At 41.7% G+C, this 20,704-nt stretch overlaps 1 protein-coding gene and 1 long non-coding RNA gene across 2 annotated transcripts; one reads left to right on the forward strand and one right to left on the reverse strand.

The window, feature by feature from the left end:
• Positions 1-1,265: 1,265 nt before the first annotated feature.
• On the forward strand, positions 1,266-5,749 carry LOC309707707 (uncharacterized protein). Its single transcript, XM_082535190.1, has 6 exons — positions 1,266-1,557; positions 1,683-2,003; positions 2,876-2,992; positions 3,072-3,113; positions 3,206-3,354; positions 4,968-5,749. Exons 1-6 carry the CDS (start codon positions 1,521-1,523, stop codon positions 5,394-5,396), a joined length of 1,095 nt encoding a protein of 364 aa, XP_082391316.1. The 5' UTR covers positions 1,266-1,520; the 3' UTR covers positions 5,397-5,749.
• Positions 1,906-19,757, reverse strand: LOC309707708. The gene is made up of 3 exons (XR_014277054.1): positions 19,287-19,757; positions 17,906-18,068; positions 1,906-1,987 (listed from the first exon to the last, which is right to left on the reverse strand). It is a non-coding gene; the product is annotated as an uncharacterized lncRNA (long non-coding RNA).
• Positions 19,758-20,704: the final 947 nt, after the last annotated feature.

Raw genomic sequence — 20,704 nt, forward strand, 5'->3', positions numbered from 1 at the left:
GTTGTTGTAATGCAAAACAGTCTCACGGCGCCCCCGTGTGACAATAAAAAGCAATAGCTTTAAATGACGTAAATGGGTTTAGTAGCCCTGTGTTTCATATGCGTTACACATTATTTCTTGGAGGCCATACCCTGTGTAACATAGAGTTATATTTCTAGGTGCACATGCTGTTACGTTATGGCATAGGATTTCAGAAGGGGTTCCAATTACAGTGCATCTATGTCTCAGATTTAAAGACGCAGAAGAACCCTGTATATAATCTAAAGAGGGTGCTAAACATCTTTGCTATGATTGAAGCGTTCCACTTTCTTCTGACAGCCTTTGTAAAATGTAGCCTTAAAACAACCATTTAATTTCTGCTTGTCTGTCAGTTCATGTCACTCATTGTACTTACTAGACCCTAAAGAAACTACACAGAAGAGTGAAGTGACTTTTGTAGGCAGATTTATTTGCACTGAGATAAAAAAAAAAAACCCCAGCTTCAGTGTAACATGCATGCAAGATCATACAGCATTTAACCAGTTGATCATTTTGTTATTGGATTATTCATAAGGAGTCAAAAAAATATCTTCTTTGGTGGCATTAAAACACATGTTCATTTTGTAAAGTGGCTTTGCTTTAATGTTTTAATATAACTGTTTTGTTTTATACGAGACATGATTTTAGTATAGTGTTGTCTGTATGACATGTGTTTGCATATACATGCACACATGTATGTCTGCTAGAAAGTCTTGATTACTCGTTTTACAGGAAGGATGTTCTTGGTGATAGAAGTCAGGGGTAGACACTGACAGCTTATAAACCACAAAACCATAACTCTAAAACACAATGACTCTTATGAGTAAACTGCCAACTGTTGACCTGTCAGCCTTTGACTGAAAGGTTTGAGATAGCACCTAAAAATATTCAAAATATATCTGTACTAATGAAAACCTCAGTATTTGGCTGTTTGTAAAAGGAGTGTAATTACAGAAGAAGAAAAAAACATTTTGACAAACATTTCAAATTTCAAACCAGGATGATTGTTAACAGTTTAATATATATCTGTGAAATTGCTGTCTCAAAGAAAGCATTCAATTAAGTTTCCAAAATGTTAAACAATTGCTACAATTAAATTTATGATATTGTGTGAAATTATCCAACATGTCTGTAATAAAAAAAAAAAACAACGGAAAAAACGAAATCAAAAACTATTTTCATCTCCTCTCCTGCTCAGCCAGTGATTTTTCACTGCTTTTATTTGCATAAGGAATAGAGTATAATAGAGTATAATAGAGTATAAATATATATATATATATATATAGCTACTGACAATGTTCGTGAAACGGTAAAAAGAAACTGTCATAAACGAGGTTGTGGGTTGTGTAGGTGTCATTTCCTCCCTTTATGCCCACAAACCTTCAAAAGTCAGATTAACAGCAGACCTCCAGAAGCAGGTCTGGGTTGTAATGTGTAAATGTAGAGTCTAAGAGATCACTTAAATTAAAGAACTACGTACAAGTGTCAGTTTTTCAGCTACAATGAAGAAGACTTCTTTCCTCTACTGCCTTTTATATGGTAAGTGACTACACAAGTGTAGTAGTTTATGTCATTTAAATGTTTATTTTGATGTCTTGTATCTTATCACATCACTTATTATTATTACTACATGACTTATTACATTATTGCTTCAATTTCAACAGTTACATTGATTGATGGAGTCATAATCAATGTAGAGGAATTTGAAGGGAGAAGTGTGTCCTTCCAGTGCTCACACACATATGCATGGAGCAACAACAAGTATTTCTGCATAGATCCATGTAAAAGCACAGGAGACATACTACTTACTGTAGAATCTGGACGAAGAGCAGAGTCAGGGAGGATTGCTCTGGTGGACTCTGGGGATGGATTCTTCACTGTGACCTTCAGCAATCTTCAGTTGTCAGACTCACAGAAATACTGGTGTGCAGTGGAGCGGACTGGTTTCGATACATATGCTGAGGTACACCTAACAGTAAAGAAAGGTAGGTATACATGAATACGCTTAATTTTATATTTGTATTTACATTCATGCAGGTACAATTCCCAGTTTGTGGGTTAATGCAACAAAATAAATTTAACAACAAAGTTTTGTACAATTTTACCCACTCATACTGCAGTATCATATTTCAATGTTTTGCTTTTATTACTACTTCTTCTACACAACAGTTATGAAAAAATGGCCTTTTGATTTCAGAGAAATAAACATAAATTTATTACAGCTAAGGTTTTATTATATATGATACTTAGAATTGCATTTATAAATGTTTATAATCCTGTGGTACACAATAATTGTGGTAAATGGACCACTTCTTATATAACGCTTCTCAACCCGATCTCAACAATGATGGTCACCACCTATTTTTGTGAAAAAGAATTTCAGATTTGATTTGTCTGAACACATTAAACTTTGCCTCAGTGCATTTAAAATCAACTTTTACTCACAGAAGACGGTGGTATTTCTGGATCTTGTTCACATATGACTTCTTCTTTACAGGACAGAGCTTTAACCTGCACTTGTGGATTGCATTGTTAACTTTGTTCACAGACAATGATTTTGAGGCTCATGCAGTTAATTCCACAACAGAACCAATGCTGCTTTTAATTTAGTGCCAACTGAGGACCCAAACGTCATGGACATCCAGTACTGAGTATCAGGCTTATCTCTTATAAAGAGTTTTACATATTCTCTGAATCTCTTGATTATTGTCACACCGAGGAAACTGGCACAGGTTCACCCATATTGGTGAACCAGTGCCCAACATCCCAGCTTTTTTGGAAGTGGGGTTGTATATGTTCTGACAAAGGTAAGTACAAATAGTATAAATACCTTGTAAATAACCACTCTCTTAAACAGCTGTTGCAACCGAGACAACTGTCATACCGGGAGTTGCCACATGGACAAATCAAAATACCAACACAACAAACTTCACAACCGGAACAGGAACCATGAAGCCTATAGAACTTTCAACAGGTATAAATACACATATCAGTCCTTATGAATGTGACTCACAGATAAACTTACATGAAGTAATACTTAATTCTTCCTACAGCCCTAAACTTCACAGCTGAAGAAGAACCTAAAATCAACAAAGGTAAAGTTTTGTTTGATATTAGCTTAGCTAATAGCTTATTGGCTTAAAGTGTTTACATGAACAAGATCTGATAATTGTCTTGTTTTCATCAGGTACCATCGTGTTTGCTACCGTTGGTGGTGTTGGTCTGATCTCCGTCTTGCTGCTGGCAGTATGTTTCCGGAAGTCCAGAAAAACCTCAAAACATAAACAATTAATTTGCTCCAAAGGTGTAGACCTCACCAGTGCAAACAAAAGAGAGGTATGAATCAGAAAACGGGGATCACTATGAAAGTAGTACACAAATATAAAGAGGCAATATAAACTGAAGCACAAAACCATGTTCATGTTTGTAGTTAAAGGAGTATAATGTGAGTAAATCCTTCTGTGTTATATCAAAACACAACTAACATGCTGTTAGATGAAAAAATACTCTTACCACCCTCATGCATTTCTTTTACATGTAATGGTAGAAAAATATTCTTTATACTGCCTCTATCCACAGATAAACCTGTGCAACAACATCACTGAAGGGTATCATTCAATATTTTAGATCTCATGTTTTATTTTTGGTAGAGTTTCTTTAGCTTCTGCAGTATGCACCGATTAGCCAAAAATCAGTGTTAGGAAATGACTGACCCTGTCCAATGAATTGTTAAAAACGAGCTTAAAACACTCTTTGAACACACTTCAATCTGTTTTCTTTGGGACTGAGCTTGTTTGACAGAGTTACAGCTCTGGGTACCTCATTAGGGTGAGGTACGTAGATCAGCTTTGCTTAGACTGGTTACTCTGTAACACAGATCCAGATAATTGTAAATGTATGGTGTGGAGCAGGGAAATTATTTTACTGCTAATGTTAAGGTTCAAAATTGAGGAAGGAGAGTACAAACCACCCTTGGTCCAGAAGCTCTTGGTCAAACAATGATTTTTAATGAATACACACGTGTGGGAAGACACTCTGTACGCCGACAGCAAGTGATCTTCGACTTAATCAAAGCATAAACAGATATTTTATAGCATCAGGGTTTGATTTACTGACGCCCCTTCATGCGTCACAGATACATTTTATACATAGATCAGATCAACACCACAATGACTTTTAACCCAGAAGATCATCTTCTATTTTCATGGCCGATTCCTCCGGTCAACCTTTCAGTTCCTCTTTCTTGCCGAGAAGACAAGGACGGTTCCTCTTTTACCGAGACATGACTAATCTCTCTCTCCTCTAAATAAATCTAACTCATGTGTGTGTGTCACGACCTCACATGCTCTCTGTGTCACCTCTTCACCTGTTGCACTTCTGACCTTTCACTAGACCAGAGGCTCACTGAGACTATGTGTATGTCTTCTACTAAATAAATGTTTTAACCAAGAACCTCTACTAAAACCTTAATATGAAATGACCTGATATATAAGTGTTTTGTAAGCATGTATTGCAATTCCTTCTATGTTCTAGTTTTCCCTCAGCATGTATCACCTGAACAGTCACGTCAGTGAAGCTTAAGACCTTTAAAGAACCTGAACATCAACTCAAATAAGCACAGATATGCATTGTGTACACAATAGTTATAACTGCATCTGAAATACAAAATTAACATCATCATAAACATCTTAAGGCCATCTTAAAGCTATCTGTTACATTGTTAAAGCAATGATCATACTGCAGATTATATTATTAATGCAATGGTAATAATGATGATTATTTAACAATAGCAGTAAAATAATTTCCCTGCTCCACAATGGATACTCACAGAAATCCTTTTTTTTGTACTTAAATTAATAATCATTTAAAAATTGATTTTCTACACAAACCCAATAAATGCGGATCATATAAGAGCATGCTGATTTTTTTTCTTTTTCACTTGTCAACAGGGCAGCTGTGGTTATGATGACACTGACAAGACGAAAAAGGGTAGTAACAAGTCTCCTAAGAGTTCATTTGTCTCTGCTCACCAACAAAGAGCAGATCCTTTAACATCTGATGCCACAGCGACCAAACGTAGTGTACTCGCTGATACCTATGAAAATATCACTTTATTCAAGCTTCCTGCAGGTTCAGGAGATTCACCCAAAGACGACCAAAATGACTATGAAAATAACTCTGGAATCTATATCAATACTTTGCCAGCTTTCATATTTGAAAGAACAGATGATGGTGCTTGTAGAAAAAAGGAAATAACTAAACCTAATACAAGCAAAAATACACTGAGCTTTGCAAACCGTTGTGTCTCCAGAGTCCCATGTGAAAAGCCCAGATCGCTTTGGTTCGGTTTAGATTTATCAGAAATAAATCAGAATTAGTTTCATCTGATTTGTGATTTTGTAACATTTTGTGACATTTATGGAAAAGTGAACTTCTTCACTAATCATCAACAACAGTCTTCACCAATATTAAAGATGTACACTAATTGTACTGTCAGTGTTTCCATTTCATGGCTGTCTCTGTCTGTGTTTTTGTCGTTTATGCTTTGGTTTCATTTAACCCTGTAAGACCCAACCCATCACAAAATAGTGAAAAAATTCAGATTTTTTTGGGAACTGATATGTGTATTAACACTAACAAAATCTAAATTTTTTTCTACATCATGTTGTTAATTATATATTTTCATTATATATTTATTATATTTTTTTTGTATCACATTTGATACATTGGGTGTTTTGGCAACTTTTTGTTCACAACAATGTTAATTTTAGACAAAAAAAAGAGAGTTTAGTACATAACATTTTGAAATTATTGCAAGTATTGATCATGTAGATGAGATAGAGGTCTCAGAAACTCATGCAGCAAATATGATACAAAGGGCATTATAGGGTTAAGAACAAGTCTAGTCATTTCTAGTGGGTGAAAGGTAGTTAGTGTAGTATCTTGTGTGTGTTGGCATCTGCTGTTGTGGTTAATGTTACCTTATAGGCTGTTTGTTTGCAGACAGTGATAAATTGAAAATAAACTCAAAAATCCATCATATTCGGCTTCCAAACTGTATTATATCATTATTTTTCCACATGTAGGCCTACAAATGACTAATTTGAGTAGCCGGTACCAGTTTGAATAATTTGAGTACCAGTATATATGACGATAAGTGCTGGGTTAAACGCATTACCGTAAACACATTGCGTTATTGCATCACTGCTAAATGTAACAGCTAGATTCTGAACTTCAACAGGTAACAAAAGTATTGATGAGCAGTCAGGCTTGTACAACATTTTAGCCTATGCAGTCTTTCAGCGGGCACATTCAGTGGAAGTACTTTGAAGATCATGTTGAAGTACTGCATTGTTGGCTTTGTGTTTATACTAAATACTAAAAGAAAAATGTTGTACGCCCTCATTAGGATGCAGGTGGCTGATGACAATTTAAATATAGCTTTTGTTTTGTTTTTTGTCCTCTTGATGGTAGAAGGACTAGATTTAAATGTGTTAGCAAATTTTGCATATTTGCATATTCTCACACAGACAATATCATTTAAAATACTTTATAGCCAGTATAGAATTTTTGTTTAAACAAAATCCTTGTAAAAGGCTGCCAAATGAATTGCATCATTATTTTTTCCATTTGAGCTGCTCATCAGCATAGTACCAGTAGATAACTACTGTAATGCTGATTTTGTACAGTGACACTGACAAGAGAAAAAACCACCGTAAAACGTTATCTAGAATTCTTTTGCCAATACTCATCGACAGAAATCACAAACATCTGAACCCAGAGCAATCAAATGTAGCATACACTAGCTATAGCTATAAAACACTAACTCTGGGATCTATATCAGTATTTTTCCTGCTTTAATACATAAAATGAGGAAAGCAGTAAAACTAAAACAGAGAAAAAACAGAGCTGTGCAGCCCCTGTGCCTCCTGTGAATCCAAAAATCCTAAACTGATCTGAAGGAGTTCAGATCAGTTCAAGGTTCAAGGTTCAAGGGTTCAAGGTTCTTTATTTTAGATTAGATTAGATTAGATAGAACTTTATTAATCCCTCGGGTGGGTTCCTCTGGGAAATTCGATTTCCAAAAAAGCACAGCACCGACAGAAGTTACAGAGTTACAGAATATTATATATATATATATATATATATATATATATATATATATATATATATACACACACACACACACACACACACACACACACATATATATAAATACAGAGACAATATAAATAAAATATACAAAGGGGATAAATAGAATAAATAGGAATAAAAAATAAAAATAAAAATACAAGTGAATTGCACATTTCAAGTATTGAGGTCTATTGCACTGTTGACTATTTACAAAAGTATTGCACAAAAGGTATTGCACAGTGAGGTGAAGAGGCACTACAGCTTAGTTGTTCCCCCCTCCTTTGTCCTCCTGTTTCCCCTCCCTCTCCCCTCCAGGGAGGAGTTAAACAGTTTGATGGCGTGTGGGACAAAGGAGTTTTTAAGTCTGTTAGTTCTTGTCTTGGGGAGAAGCAACCTGTCACTGAACAGACTCTTCTGGTTGTTAATGGCCGTGTGCAGAGGATGTCTGGCATTGTCCATAATGTCCATCAGTTTCTTTAATGTCCTTTTCTCTGCCACTGTCACCAGAGTGTCCAGCTTCATGCCGACCACAGAGCCAGCCTTCCTGATCAGTTTCTCCAGCCTGGATGAGTCCTTCTTTGCTGTGCTGCTCCCCCAGCACACCACAGCATAGAAAAGTATCCAGCAACCACCGACTGGTAAAACATCCTCAGGAGCTTCCTGCAGATGTTAAAAGACCTCAGCCTCCTGAGGAAGTACAGTCGGCTTTGTGCTTTTTTATACAGGTGCTCTGTGTTGCATGACCAGTCCAGTTTATTGTCCACCCACAGCCCGAGGTACTTGTACTTGTTGACCACCTCCACCTCCTCCCCCTCTATCTGAACCGGCAGTGGACCTGCTCTAGACCTCCCGAAGTCCACAACCAGTTCCTTAGTCTTTGAGGTGTTGAGTTGCAGGTGGTTTGTGTGACTCCATGCGACAAAGTTCCTCACCAGACTTCTGTACTCCTCTTCCTGATCATCCCAGATACACCCCATGATGGCTGTGTCGTCTGCAAACTTCTGAATGTGGCATAATTCAGAGTTGTAGCAGAAGTCAGAGGTGTACAGGGTGAAGAGAAGAGGGGACAGCACAGTTCCCTGTGGTGCTCCTGTGCTGCTGACCACAGTGTCAGACGTAATGTCCTTCAGCCTGACGTACTGTGGTCTGTCGGTGAGGTAGTCGGAGATCCAAGCGACCAGGCAGGGGTCCACCTCCATCCTGTTCAGTTTTTCCTGAAGCATACAGGGCCGGATGGTATTAAAGGCACTGGAAAAGTCAAGAAACAGGATCCTGACCGTGCCTTTTCCCTCATCCAGGTGTGAGTGGGCTCTGTGTAGGAGGTACAGGATGGCATCCTCCACTCCGACACCCGCCTTGTACGCAAACTGTAGTGGGTCCTGGGCATGTTGTACCTGTGGTCGGAGGAGGTTGAGGAAGAGCCGCTCTAGAGTCTTCATAAGATGTGACGTCAGTGCCACCGGTCGGAAGTCATTCAGCTCATTGGGCCGGTTCTTTTTGGGGACCGGGACGATGCAGGATGTCTTCCATAGGGCGGGCACTCTCCCCAGTCGCAGACTGAGGTTGAAGACTCGTTGTAGCGGCTCCCCAAGTTCAGCAGCACACGCCTTTAGCATCCTAGGACACACCTTGTCTGGGCCTGCTGCCTTTCTGGGGCGAAGCTTCCTCAGTTGCCTCCTGACCTGATCCACTGTGACACTGGGAGATGTTTGGGAGGAGGGGAGGGGGGGAGATGTCTTGCTGCTGAGAGAGGGATTGGAGGAAGGGGGTGTCATGGTGTCAGGAAGGGGGGGGAAGCGAGGGAGGTAGGAGAGTGGGGAGAGGACTCTGTAGTAAAGGTGAGGGTGAGGGTGGGGGGGGTTGTGGGCTGGTCAAACCTGTTGAAGAAGTTGTTGAGTTCGTTTGCCTTCTCCACAGTCCCCCCCACTGTGCTTTTCTTGGTGTTGTGGCCTGTGATGGTTTTCACACCATTCCAGACCTCCCTCATATTGTTCCTCTCCAACTTCTGCTCCACCTTCCTCCTGTAGGTGTCCTTTGCTTCCCTCAGGCAGCGTTTCACCTCCCGCTGTGCTGCTTTCATCTCCTCCTTCACTTTGCTCCTGAAAGCCTTCTTCTTCATGTTGAGGACAGCTTTGACTTCCTGTGTTACCCACGGTTTGTTATTAGGATAACACCGTACCGTCTTAGCAGGGGCGACCGCGTCCACACAAAAGTTGAGGTAGTCTGTAAGACAGTGTGTCGCCCCCTCTATGTCCTCACCATGTGGGCTCAGGAGCACATCCCAGTCTGTGGTGTCATGTCACATGCATAGTTATACAAGTATAACACACAGTGAAATGTAACCTGATACGCTCCTCGACATGTGCAAAAATGGGGGTGGGGGTGGGGGGTGGGGGGTGGAGGAAGAACATTATATATATAGTATATACATTAGGTGAATGTGCAGTAGTAGCAGCAAGCAGGTGAATTCTGTACATTAATATGAATAGACATCTGACTATTTTACAGAATAGACAATTGTTACGTTTTTAGTCCAGGCGAGTAAATAAACGCAACAAGAAGTTTGCCCCCCCCCCACTCCCCACCCAAGTAAGAACACCAACAACGATACCTTTCAAAGTGTTTAAGCAGCCGTTTATTTTCGTCGGCAGTGAGCAATGCCAAAACAACAAACAAAAACTCCCTAGTGGTCCCTACACCACAATAAAAAGAAGCCAAACAAAAAGACAAGTCACTTACCTATCTTTCTAATGAAAAAACAGGAGAAAACTTGTTCAACAAAAACGGCTTCTCACGCCTACAAGGCTGCGGCAGTGACAGATATACATCAGGTGAACCAACACGTGATCACTACTTGACAATCTATTTACAACTATTTACAACAAAACGGACATACCAACGCCAAATATACACGCGAAAACTCTTCACTGCACTACAATAAAACAACACACAGGTTCTTGGTCGAGTGGTGGAGGTTCGGAGAGAGCTCCCAGGTGGCTGTCATTCGATCCTTAAGTACTGGAGGTGGTCCATCAATTATCCACATCCAAGGATAGGCAGAGACTCCACCCAGATACCTAGCAGCCACACCCAGGTGTCCACCTCCTAGGAGAGAAAAGGGGAAAGATACCCACAGCCATCCCCCAGTGGGAGGCATAACACAACACACACATCATTGGCCATAACACAATACAAACATATTTAAAATTAAAGGAATTGAAATGTACATTGTGCCATGGTTTAGTGTCTGGAAGAGTCCTGTCTCAGTCAATTATAGATGATGTGAGAGGGCGGGTGTGTGTGTTTAGGGCCCGGATGGCTTGGGGATAGAAGCTCCTCTTGAGTCTCTCTGTCCTTGCCCAGATGATGCGGAACTTTCTACCAGATTGCAGAAGTTGGAACAGTTTGTTGCCAGGATGGGACGGGTCCTTCAGTATCTGCGCTGCTCTAGTCCGGCATCTCCTGGTGTAGGTGTCCTGAAGCGGGGGGAGAACAATCCTGCAGCAGCGTTCTGCTGTACGGATCACTCTCTGGAGAGCTTTTTGGTCCTTCACACAGCTGTTCCCAAACCACGATGTGATGTTCTGTGTGAGGATGCTCTCCACAGCGCCTGTATAGAAAATCCTGAGGATCTTTGGAGAGACCCTGAACTTTCTCAGTTGTCGTAGGTGATACAGGCGCTGCCTAGCCTTTTTGGTCTGGACCTGAATGTGGGCAGACCATGTCAGGTCTGAGGAGATGTGGACACCAAGATACTTGAAGGACTGCACCCTCTCCACTGGAGCTCCATTGATGATGATGGGCTTGTAGTCTCTGTGCTGACTCCTGCTGAAGTCCACCACCAGCTCCTTGGTCTTGCCGACATTCAGCTGGAGGTGGTTGTCCTGGCACCATGATGCCAGATTCTTCACTTCGTCCATGTAGGCCGCCTCATCGCTGTTGGAGATGGCACCCAACACCACTGTGTCGTCAGCAAACTTCACAATGGTGTTGGAGCCATGGGTGGCCACACAGTCTGAAGTGTAGAGGGAGTAGAGCAGTGGCGAGAGGACACATCCCTGAGGTGCTCCTGTGTTGATGGTGATGCTGTTGGAGAAGCACCTGCCCACCCTCACCACCTGAGTTCTGCCAGTGAGGAAGTCCAACACCCATGCACACAGACGGCTGTTGAGTCCCAGATCCCTCAGCTTTGTGAACAGTCTGCAGGGCACTATGGTGTTAAACGCTGAACTGTAATCAACAAACAGCATTCGCACATAGTTACCCTGTTTCTTGTCCACGTGGCTGAGAGTGGTGTGTAGGACGTGGGCGATGGCATCCTCTGTGGATCTGTTGGGTCGGTAGGCGAACTGCAGCGGATCTGTGGTGTCTGGGATGGAGGAGGAGTGATGTTCTTCAGCAGCCTCTCAAACACCTTCATTACTACCGAGGTCAGTGCAACTGGCCGGTAATCGTTCAGGGATGAGGGTTTGCTGTTCTTGGGCACAGGGATGATGGTGGATCTTTTGAAGCATGTGGGGACCACAGACTTCGCCAGGGACTCGTTGAAGATGTAAGTGAGCACACCTGCTAGCTGGTCAGCACAGCAGCGCAGCAGACAGCCGGTGATGCCGTCTGGCCCCGCCGCTTTCCTTGTGTTCACTCTCCTCAAAGCCGCTCGGACGTCATGCTCCGCGATGCTGGTCACTGGTCTCTCGTTTAGTTTAGTTTGGTTTGTATTCATCAGGAATTATTCAGAGCTATCAGGACATTTGTAAATGTTTTACTGACATTCAAGGACAACTAAATGTCTCCAATATGTGCAACACCTGGTTAACAAATTGTGAAATACTCCTTTGTAGGGTGATGACATAAGGGGAAGGATTTTGCAACATCTCTAGTGTGTGAACATTAGTCATTGTTATATTCTTTACATTTGTGACTGTGTTTATGAGCATATGCATGAATATTGTGGCTAAGATCTTTATTTAATTGCTAATGTTTGCTTGTCTCAATTCATTATGACATAGATTTGAATTTTGATGCCCACTAGTGGTGTTTTCGATAAACACACCAAACAGACAGCACTGCACACAGATCTATTGCAAGCATACATATACATATAAACAACGGTAGACTGGTGGGTAATAAGCGAATGAATAACACAGAAAACAGAGATTGGAGATGGGAAACTGTTCTTGAAGTACAGAGAGAGATAGAGAGAGAGCTAGCTGTGCATGAAGTGTGATTTTAATAGTCGTGGAAGCAAAACAGCAAAATTCATGACGACATTGATCAAATGTGAAGCGCAGTTTGCTGCTTCTTTTGCTGCTGGCTTGGTGAATTTTGGTTGGAGAGAGACAAAACCTGCAGCTCAGAATCAGCGCAAAAAGACGTAATCACAGCGCGGACCGGACGCATCAGAATCGCTAAGCTCCGACAGTGTGTCCGTCTACGGGCCGTCGGGTGAGAAAGCCGAGAAAGACAAAGTTGATTCTGATGCGTCGGGTCCGTTCTGTGTTTACATCTTTGTGTGGAATCCGTGTACCTGCTCTCATTTGCTGTTTGGTTGTTGTTGAAATGGTTTTGTGAGCTTTAATCTGAGAATCTGGCGTTTCTGGCAAAACAGAGTTACAGTGGGGCAAAAAAGTATTTAGTCAGCCACCGATTGTGCAAGTTCCCCCACCTACAATGACAGAGGTCAGTAATTTGCACCAGAGGTACACTTCAACTGTGAGAGACAGAATGTGAAAAATAAATAAATAAATAAAATCCATGAATCCACATGGTAGGATTTGTAAAGAGTTTATTCGTAAATCAGGGTGGAAAATAAGTATTTGGTCAATAACAAAAATACAACTCAATACTTTGTAACATAACCTTTGTTGGCAATAACAGAGGTCAAATGTTTACTATAGGTCTTTACCAGGTTTGCACACACAGTAGCTGGTATTTTGGCCCATTCCTCCATGCAGATCTTCTCGAGAGCAGTGATGTTTTGGGGCTGTCGCCGAGCAACACGGACTTTCAACTCCCGCCACAGATTTTCTATGGGGTTGAGGTCTGGAGACTGGCTAGGCCACTCCAGGACTTTCAAATGCTTCTTACGGAGCCACTCCTTTGTTGCCCGGGCGGTGTGTTTTGGATCATTGTCATGTTGGAAGACCCAGCCTCGTTTCATCTTCAAAGTTCTCACTGATGGAAGGAGGTTTTGGCTCAAAATCTCACGATACATGGCCCCATTCATTCTGTCCTTAACACGGATCAGTCGTCCTGTCCCCTTGGCAGAAAAACAGCCCCATAGCATGATGTTTCCACCCCCATGCTTCACAGTAGGTATGGTGTTCTTGGGATGCAACTCAGTATTCTTCTTCCTCCAAACACGACGAGTTGAGTTTATACCAAAAAGTTCTACTTTGGTTTCATCTGACCACATGACATTCTCCCAATCCTCTGCTGTATCATCCATGTGCTCTCTGGCAAACTTCAGACGGGCCTGGACATGCACTGGCTTCAGCAGCGGAACACGTCTGGCACTGCGGGATTTGATTCCCTGCCGTTGTAGTGTGTTACTGATGGTGACCTTTGTTACTTTGGTCCCAGCTCTCTGCAGGTCATTCACCAGGTCCCCCCGTGTGGTTCTGGGATCTTTGCTCACCGTTCTCATGATCATTTTGACCCCACGGGATGAGATCTTGCGTGGAGCCCCAGATCGAGGGAGATCATCAGTGGTCTTGTATGTCTTCCATTTTCTGATGATTGCTCCCACAGTTGATTTTTTCACACCAAGCTGCTTGCCTATTGTAGATTCACTCTTCCCAGTCTGGTGCAGGTCTACAATACTTTTCCTGGTGTCCTTCGAAAGCTCTTTGGTCTTGGCCATGGCGGCGTTTGGAGTCTGACTGTTTGAGGCTGTGGACAGGTGTCTTTTATAGCGATGATGAGTTCAAACAGGTGCCATTCATACAGGTAACGAGTGGGGGACAGAAAAGCTTCTTACAGAAGACGTTACAGGTCTGTGAGAGCCAGAGATTTTCCTTGTTTGAGGTGACCAAATACTTATTTTCCACCCTGATTTACGAATAAATTCTTTACAAATCCTACCATGTGGATTCATGGATTTTTTTTTTCACATTCTGTCTCTCACAGTTGAAGTGTACCTCTGGTGCAAATTACTGACCTCTGTCATCATTTTAAGTGGGGGAACTTGCACAATCGGTGGCTGACTAAATACTTTTTTGCCCCACTGTATATTTAAAAGTCGATTCAGGATTTAATGAATTGATATCGCTTTATTCAAGCTACTCACCTCCCACTTCCACCTGCACTTTCAACTGGACCACGGCCAATCAAAGAGGTCCGCCCCTTACTATCTCTGATTGGTTTAGTCCACGATGGGGGCATAATGTGTGTCTGTTGTTGACCACAGGGAAGGTTGCAGATTTTTTTTTTTTTTTTTTGCTACCCGAACAGTTGGTCGCACTCTAGAGCCCTGTATTGCAATACAGGGAGTGCAGAATTATTAGGCAAATGAGTATTTTGTCCACATCATCCTCTTCATGCATGTTGTCTTACTCCAAGCTGTATAGGCTCGAAAGCCTACTACCAATTAAGCATATTAGGTGATGTGCATCTCTGTAATGAGAAGGGGTGTGGTCTAATGACATCAACACCCTATATCAGGTGTGCATAATTATTAGGCAACTTCCTTTCCTTTGGCAAAATGGGTCAAAAGAAGGACTTGACAGGCTCAGAAAAGTCAAAAATAGTGAGATATCTTGCAGAGGGATGCAGCAGTCTCAAAATTGCAAAGCTTCTGAAGCGTGATCATCGAACAATCAAGCGTTTCATTCAAAATAGTCAACAGGGTCGCAAGAAGCGTGTGGAAAAACCAAGTTGCAAAATAACTGCCCATGAACTGAGAAAAGTCAAGCGTGCAGCTGCCAAGATGCCACTTGCCACCAGTTTGGCCATATTTCAGAGCTGCAACATCACTGGAGTGCCCAAAAGCACAAGGTGTGCAATACTCAGAGACATGGCCAAGGTAAGAAAGGCTGAAAGACGACCACCACTGAACAAGACACACAAGCTGAAACGTCAAGACTGGGCCAAGAAATATCTCAAGACTGGGCCAAGAAATATCTCAAGACTGGGCCAAGAAATATCTCAAGACTGATTTTTCTAAGGTTTTATGGACTGATGAAATGAGAGTGAGTCTTGATGGGCCAGATGGATGGGCCTGTGGCTGGATTGGTAAAGGGCAGAGAGCTCCAGTCTGACTCAGACGCCAGCAAGGTGGAGGTGGAGTACTGGTTTGGGCTGGTATCATCAAAGATGAGCTTGTGGGGCCTTTTCGGGTTGAGGATGGAGTCAAGCTCAACTCCCAGTCCTACTGCCAGTTTCTGGAAGACACCTTCTTCAAGCAGTGGTACAGGAAGAAGTCTGCATCCTTCAAGAAAAACATGATTTTCATGCAGGACAATGCTCCATCACACGCGTCCAAGTACTCCACAGCATGGCTGGCAAGAAAGGGTATAAAAGAAGAAAAACTAATGACATGGCCACCTTGTTCACCTGATCTGAACCCCATTGAGAACCTGTGGTCCATCATCAAATGTGAGATTTACAAGGAGGGAAAACAGTACACCTCTCTGAACAGTGTCTGGGAGGCTGTGGTTGCTGCTGCATGCAATGTTGATGGTGAACAGATCAAAACACTGACAGAATCCATGGATGGCAGGCTTGCAAAGAAAGGTGGCTATATTGGTCGCTGATTTGGTTTTGTTTTGTTTTTGAATGTCAGAAATGTATATTTGTGAATGTGGAGATGTTATATTGGTGTCACTGGTAAAAATAAATAATTGAAATGGGTATATATTTGTTTTTTGTTAAGTTGCCTAATAATTATGCACAGTAATAGTCACCTGCACACACAGATATCCCCCTAAAATAGCTAAAACTAACTAAATAGCTTTGATATTAATGATTTTTTGGATTCACTGAGAACATGGTTGTTGTTCAATAATAAAATTATTCCTCAAAAACACAACTTGCCTAATAATTCTGCACTCCCTGTATAACATTACACTGATGTGAACTATGCGATGAAGAACAAAGAAAGAAGGTCAGTTTACACTTTTATTTACATGTAAAGTGTTAAAAAAAAAAAGGCAACCATGTAGGAAAAGGAAAAAGAAAGTGAAAAAGTTTGGACACCCAAGAGATAGTTTAAAATGAGAAGGAAATCTCAATCAGAATACTTTAATAATCACTTAGGAAATTATGTGGTTTACAGTTGCTCCAAGACAGTAACAGACTAAACTAATTAAATAATATGATATATTACAAAGTTTACACATGTAAGAAATAGGACTAATATATACAAATCACTCAATTATAAATGTCAAGAATATTACAAAGGTGTAATATATACGATTGATATTTAACTCTAACCTGTGAAACTTTGTCATTTGTCATTTTACTGTACAGCATGTGCAACGAGTGTAACTAATGCAATGTGTACTGTGTGCAGTGTATTAGATGGAGGAGTTGTGCAGAGAGCAGTGGCGTGTCTAGAAAATCTTTGTTGGGGGGGCCAGGTAGGGGCACAGATTTGGAGAAGGGTGGCAGATGTAATTGGCAGATAATGTTAAAAAAAAAATCTACCAACCGTTAACCATAATTCAATAATCCTGTAAACCTAATAACTGAATGCGCTTTTAACTCTTATTAGAATGAGATTTTAACCACTACGGTGCAAAGTTTTTAGATACTGCGTTGATAAAGTACAAGAGATACAATCAGTGCTCTGTCAGTGTTTATTATTATGTTAACTTTATCTGCCTATTTAAAAAAGGCAGATTAAAAAAAGAAGATCATCTTCTCACAAACTGGTGTTTGATTTTGAAACAGGAAAAAAGTGGGGAAACAAACTTTGCTAGACCCGCCCCTGCACAGTTACCAGCTGTCAGCTACATAAAAAAAGGATCCTGGTGTTATTTGTCTCTCAGAAACAGTTCATAACTTCCCTTCAACTCACCTAAAAGGTAAACCTGTTTCTCCATCATCGGGTCAGCTCTGATGATTCAGTAAGGACATCTCCTGGTTTCATCTTCATGTTTCCCTCTCACCACATATCCAAACCGATATCATGACCAGCAGCTTTACAGCTGTGGCTCCAGCAAACATCAGCTGATACTAGAAATTAATATTAAATAAATTCTAACAACAGCTGATCAAGCTTAAACGTGCTGCTGTTGTTTAGCGCGACATCTGCTGGTTTCCTCTTTCTGGCGCAAAGTGGGCGATAAACAAACAAGAGAGAAAAGCCGATCAGCTGATCATTGATCAGTTTCATGATTGAAGTAGAAACAGGAGAGGGAGGGGGAGAGAATGAGAGAAGAAGAGGCAGCTGTGCAGCAAAGACACAGAATAACTCCAGCTTTGTGTCTTTTTTTCATTATAGTGAAAGTACGGGACAAACTGCGTCTCTTCTCAGCTCAATACGAAACGTGTAATATTTTCTCTGAATGAGGGACCATTCCATTTTTTTAAGGAGCCGTTGGCAACTCTACTAATTAAACTTATGAATAAAATAAAGCTTACTATCAGTAACATCATAGCACCCACCCAGCTGTATAGAAACTCCGTTGTGCTAGCTAGTAGCAGTACGAGTTATTGTAACTGACTGTAAAAAGTCAGCACAACGAAAATAAACTCCACTTAAACTTGGTTTATATCTGACCCAGATAGACTGCAGGTCATAACTTCTTACCTGAAGTTCAGTTCACCTGACACTCGGACTGGCGGCTCTCCTCCTGCCTCCCCTTCCCTCATCCACCTGCTGGCCTCTGTGGAAGCCCGGCCATAGCCACCACCAAACAACTGAGTCGACCTGCATCTGGCCAATCCACCACCTCTCATTGTTCATGCCTTTACTAAAAAAAAATAAAAAATAAGTCACCAGGCATATGCCCGGTATGCCCGATGGCCAGTCCAGCTATGTTAACCTGCAACGAAATCTGCAGCTCCATACAGCAATGTTACGACTTAATTATATCTTATAACCAGTGTTGGGGAGTAACGGAATACATGTACCGCCGTTACGTATTTAAAATACAAAATATGAGTAACTGTATTCCGTTACAGTTACCGTTTAAAAAGGTGGTATTCAGAACACAGTTACTTTGTTGAAATAAATGGATTACACTGCGGTACTTTCCCATTTCATTTTGTCGCGGGTCAGGACTGTTTGGGTTTTGTTTGACAGCTACGTTCTGTTGTTCCAGGCGGCAGCACTACGGTTGCCATGGTTACAGTGTGACGCTCTCTCTCTCTGCGACTGTGTGTTTCCTGTGCTAAGCTAACAGGCAGAATGCTACAAGCTCTAAAGAATGTAGCATCATGGGCAGTGTAGTCTGTGCTGCAGGAAGAATGGACTGCCATACACGTTATGGGTCTGTGAGCGCGAGGAGGGAGAAAAAGGGGAGTGGAAAGGTACGAGTTGTCATCGAGGAAAAACGGGAGCTGGAAGCATGTAAATATGATAATAACCACTGCAGCCAAGAAGAGTGCCTGACGAGCCCAGTTGTAAGTAAGCTATTAAGACTCGACTGTACACCGTGTTCGTGTTTTCCTCCGAAAACAATAAGTTCCGTTGGAGCAGCCTTTCGACACCTCTCTCTGTCTCTCGCAAGAAAAGTTGACCCACACAACAAAGTAAAGCTATTTTTCGGCTACGAGCCGACAGGGACCCTGCCGTATTAGTCTGAGGTCCCTTTACTACAGTTCGGAGTCGCGGACCTTCAGTAATAGTAATAAATCACACAGCAATAGTACATTCACGTTGTTGTAAAAAGCATGATAATATATTAAGTAATCCAAAGTATTCAGGATACGTTACTGTCATTGAGTAACGTAACGGAATACGTTACAGAATAAATTTTGGGGCATGTATTCTGTATTCTGTAATGGAATACATTTTAAAAGTAACCTTCCCAACACTGCTTATAACTCATAACTCTTATCTTAGCTCCCCTCAGTAGCCTACTGTCTGAAATATTCGATGGCTGCAATAATTCTTTAAGTGTTATTTTTTCCTTGGTATTCTAATTTCACCGAAGTTTACTAAACTCAACAAACTTAATATTACTTACCGGGACATTTATTCTGTCCTCATTTTCTTTCACCGAAAAATTGTTTCCTGCAGTGCCGTCTTTCGTGCTTGGCTCTCCTACCTTTGCTAACGTGATGCACATAGTGCAGAAGCCGATGCTGCATTCACTTACACTCGGATATCTGAGCTTCACCGTGAAAACATAATCGTACATTTGATATTTGATTGAATTTTATTGTTTTACCTTTGGGGTGGCACCTGGGGTGGCCAGTCTGGTTGGGGGGGTGGCCTGTGCCCCCCCAGGCCACCCCACTGGACACGCCACTGGCAGAGAGATGGTTACAGACAAGAATGATTTCCTGTGTTGTTCAGTGGTGCTTTTTGGTAATCTCAGTCTCTTATTGAACGTGCTCCTGTGACTAGCCAGCACATCATGGAGTGGGTAGGAGATATAATCCAGCATTGTCCTTATTTTGGGCAACATTTGCCTCTCAGATACCACCCTAAGGCAGTCCAGCTCCACAACATTACTGGCATTGTGGATCAGTTTATAGAGTCTGTGGGCGTCTGCGACCCTCAACCTGCTGCCCCAGCATGTAACAGCATCGAGGATAGCACTGGCTATAACAGACTCGTAAAAAAATCCTCTTGTCCAACAGATGTTGAAAGACCTCGGCTGCCTCCGAAAATAGAGACCACTCTGGCACTTCCTGTATTGTGCAGTGGTGTTTATAACCCAGTCCAGTAGTGGTCTTCCTGTTAGGTAATCAACAATCAGGGACACAAGAGAGGCATCCACCTGCATCGATGTCAGCTTATCACCCAGAAGGGTTGGCCTGATGCTATTGAATGCACTGGAAAAAAAATCAAAAAAACATAACCCTCATAGTGTTCGTTGGCTGGTCCAGATGGGCGTAGACACGACTGAGCCTGCCTGTGTTACACAACAAATTCACCTGTAGCTAAATTCTACATACGTCGTTTTTAAACATGTTAAAATGAAAGAAGTGTTCATTTGGGGTAGGGCTGCATTGGTGGGACATGATGTTACTGCCGGTGTGGCCAGGATGACTACAGAACAATTTAGAGTGAAACAAAGTTCAATGAAAATAATTTTGTATTTGTTGCATACTTGGACATAGACAGTTTTAACTCACTGTCTGTTATGTGAAGGCTGTGTGCAGACAAGAGTGGTAGTAGGAGGACCCAAGGTGCAGATAGTGATGTGACGTTTTGTATCGAGGCTTCGAAGCTTGTGTCGAGTAATTGAGGGAGCGTTTCCGCGATGCGCGTATTGAGGCTTGCTTCATTTATGGGAGGAGCTGAAAATGATGACGTCCGAAGCCTCGTTGCCCGGCTGTACCACGTGACTGGTTCATGAAGTGGTTCGAACTTTGCCGCGAGATATGACAGCGATATAAACCCCTCAGACTTCATTCAAAAATGTGGGTGTTTGAT

Source organism: Aulonocara stuartgranti (genome assembly GCF_965226115.1).
Source record: "Aulonocara stuartgranti genome assembly, chromosome: 6".
NCBI lineage: Eukaryota > Metazoa > Chordata > Actinopteri > Cichliformes > Cichlidae > Aulonocara > Aulonocara stuartgranti.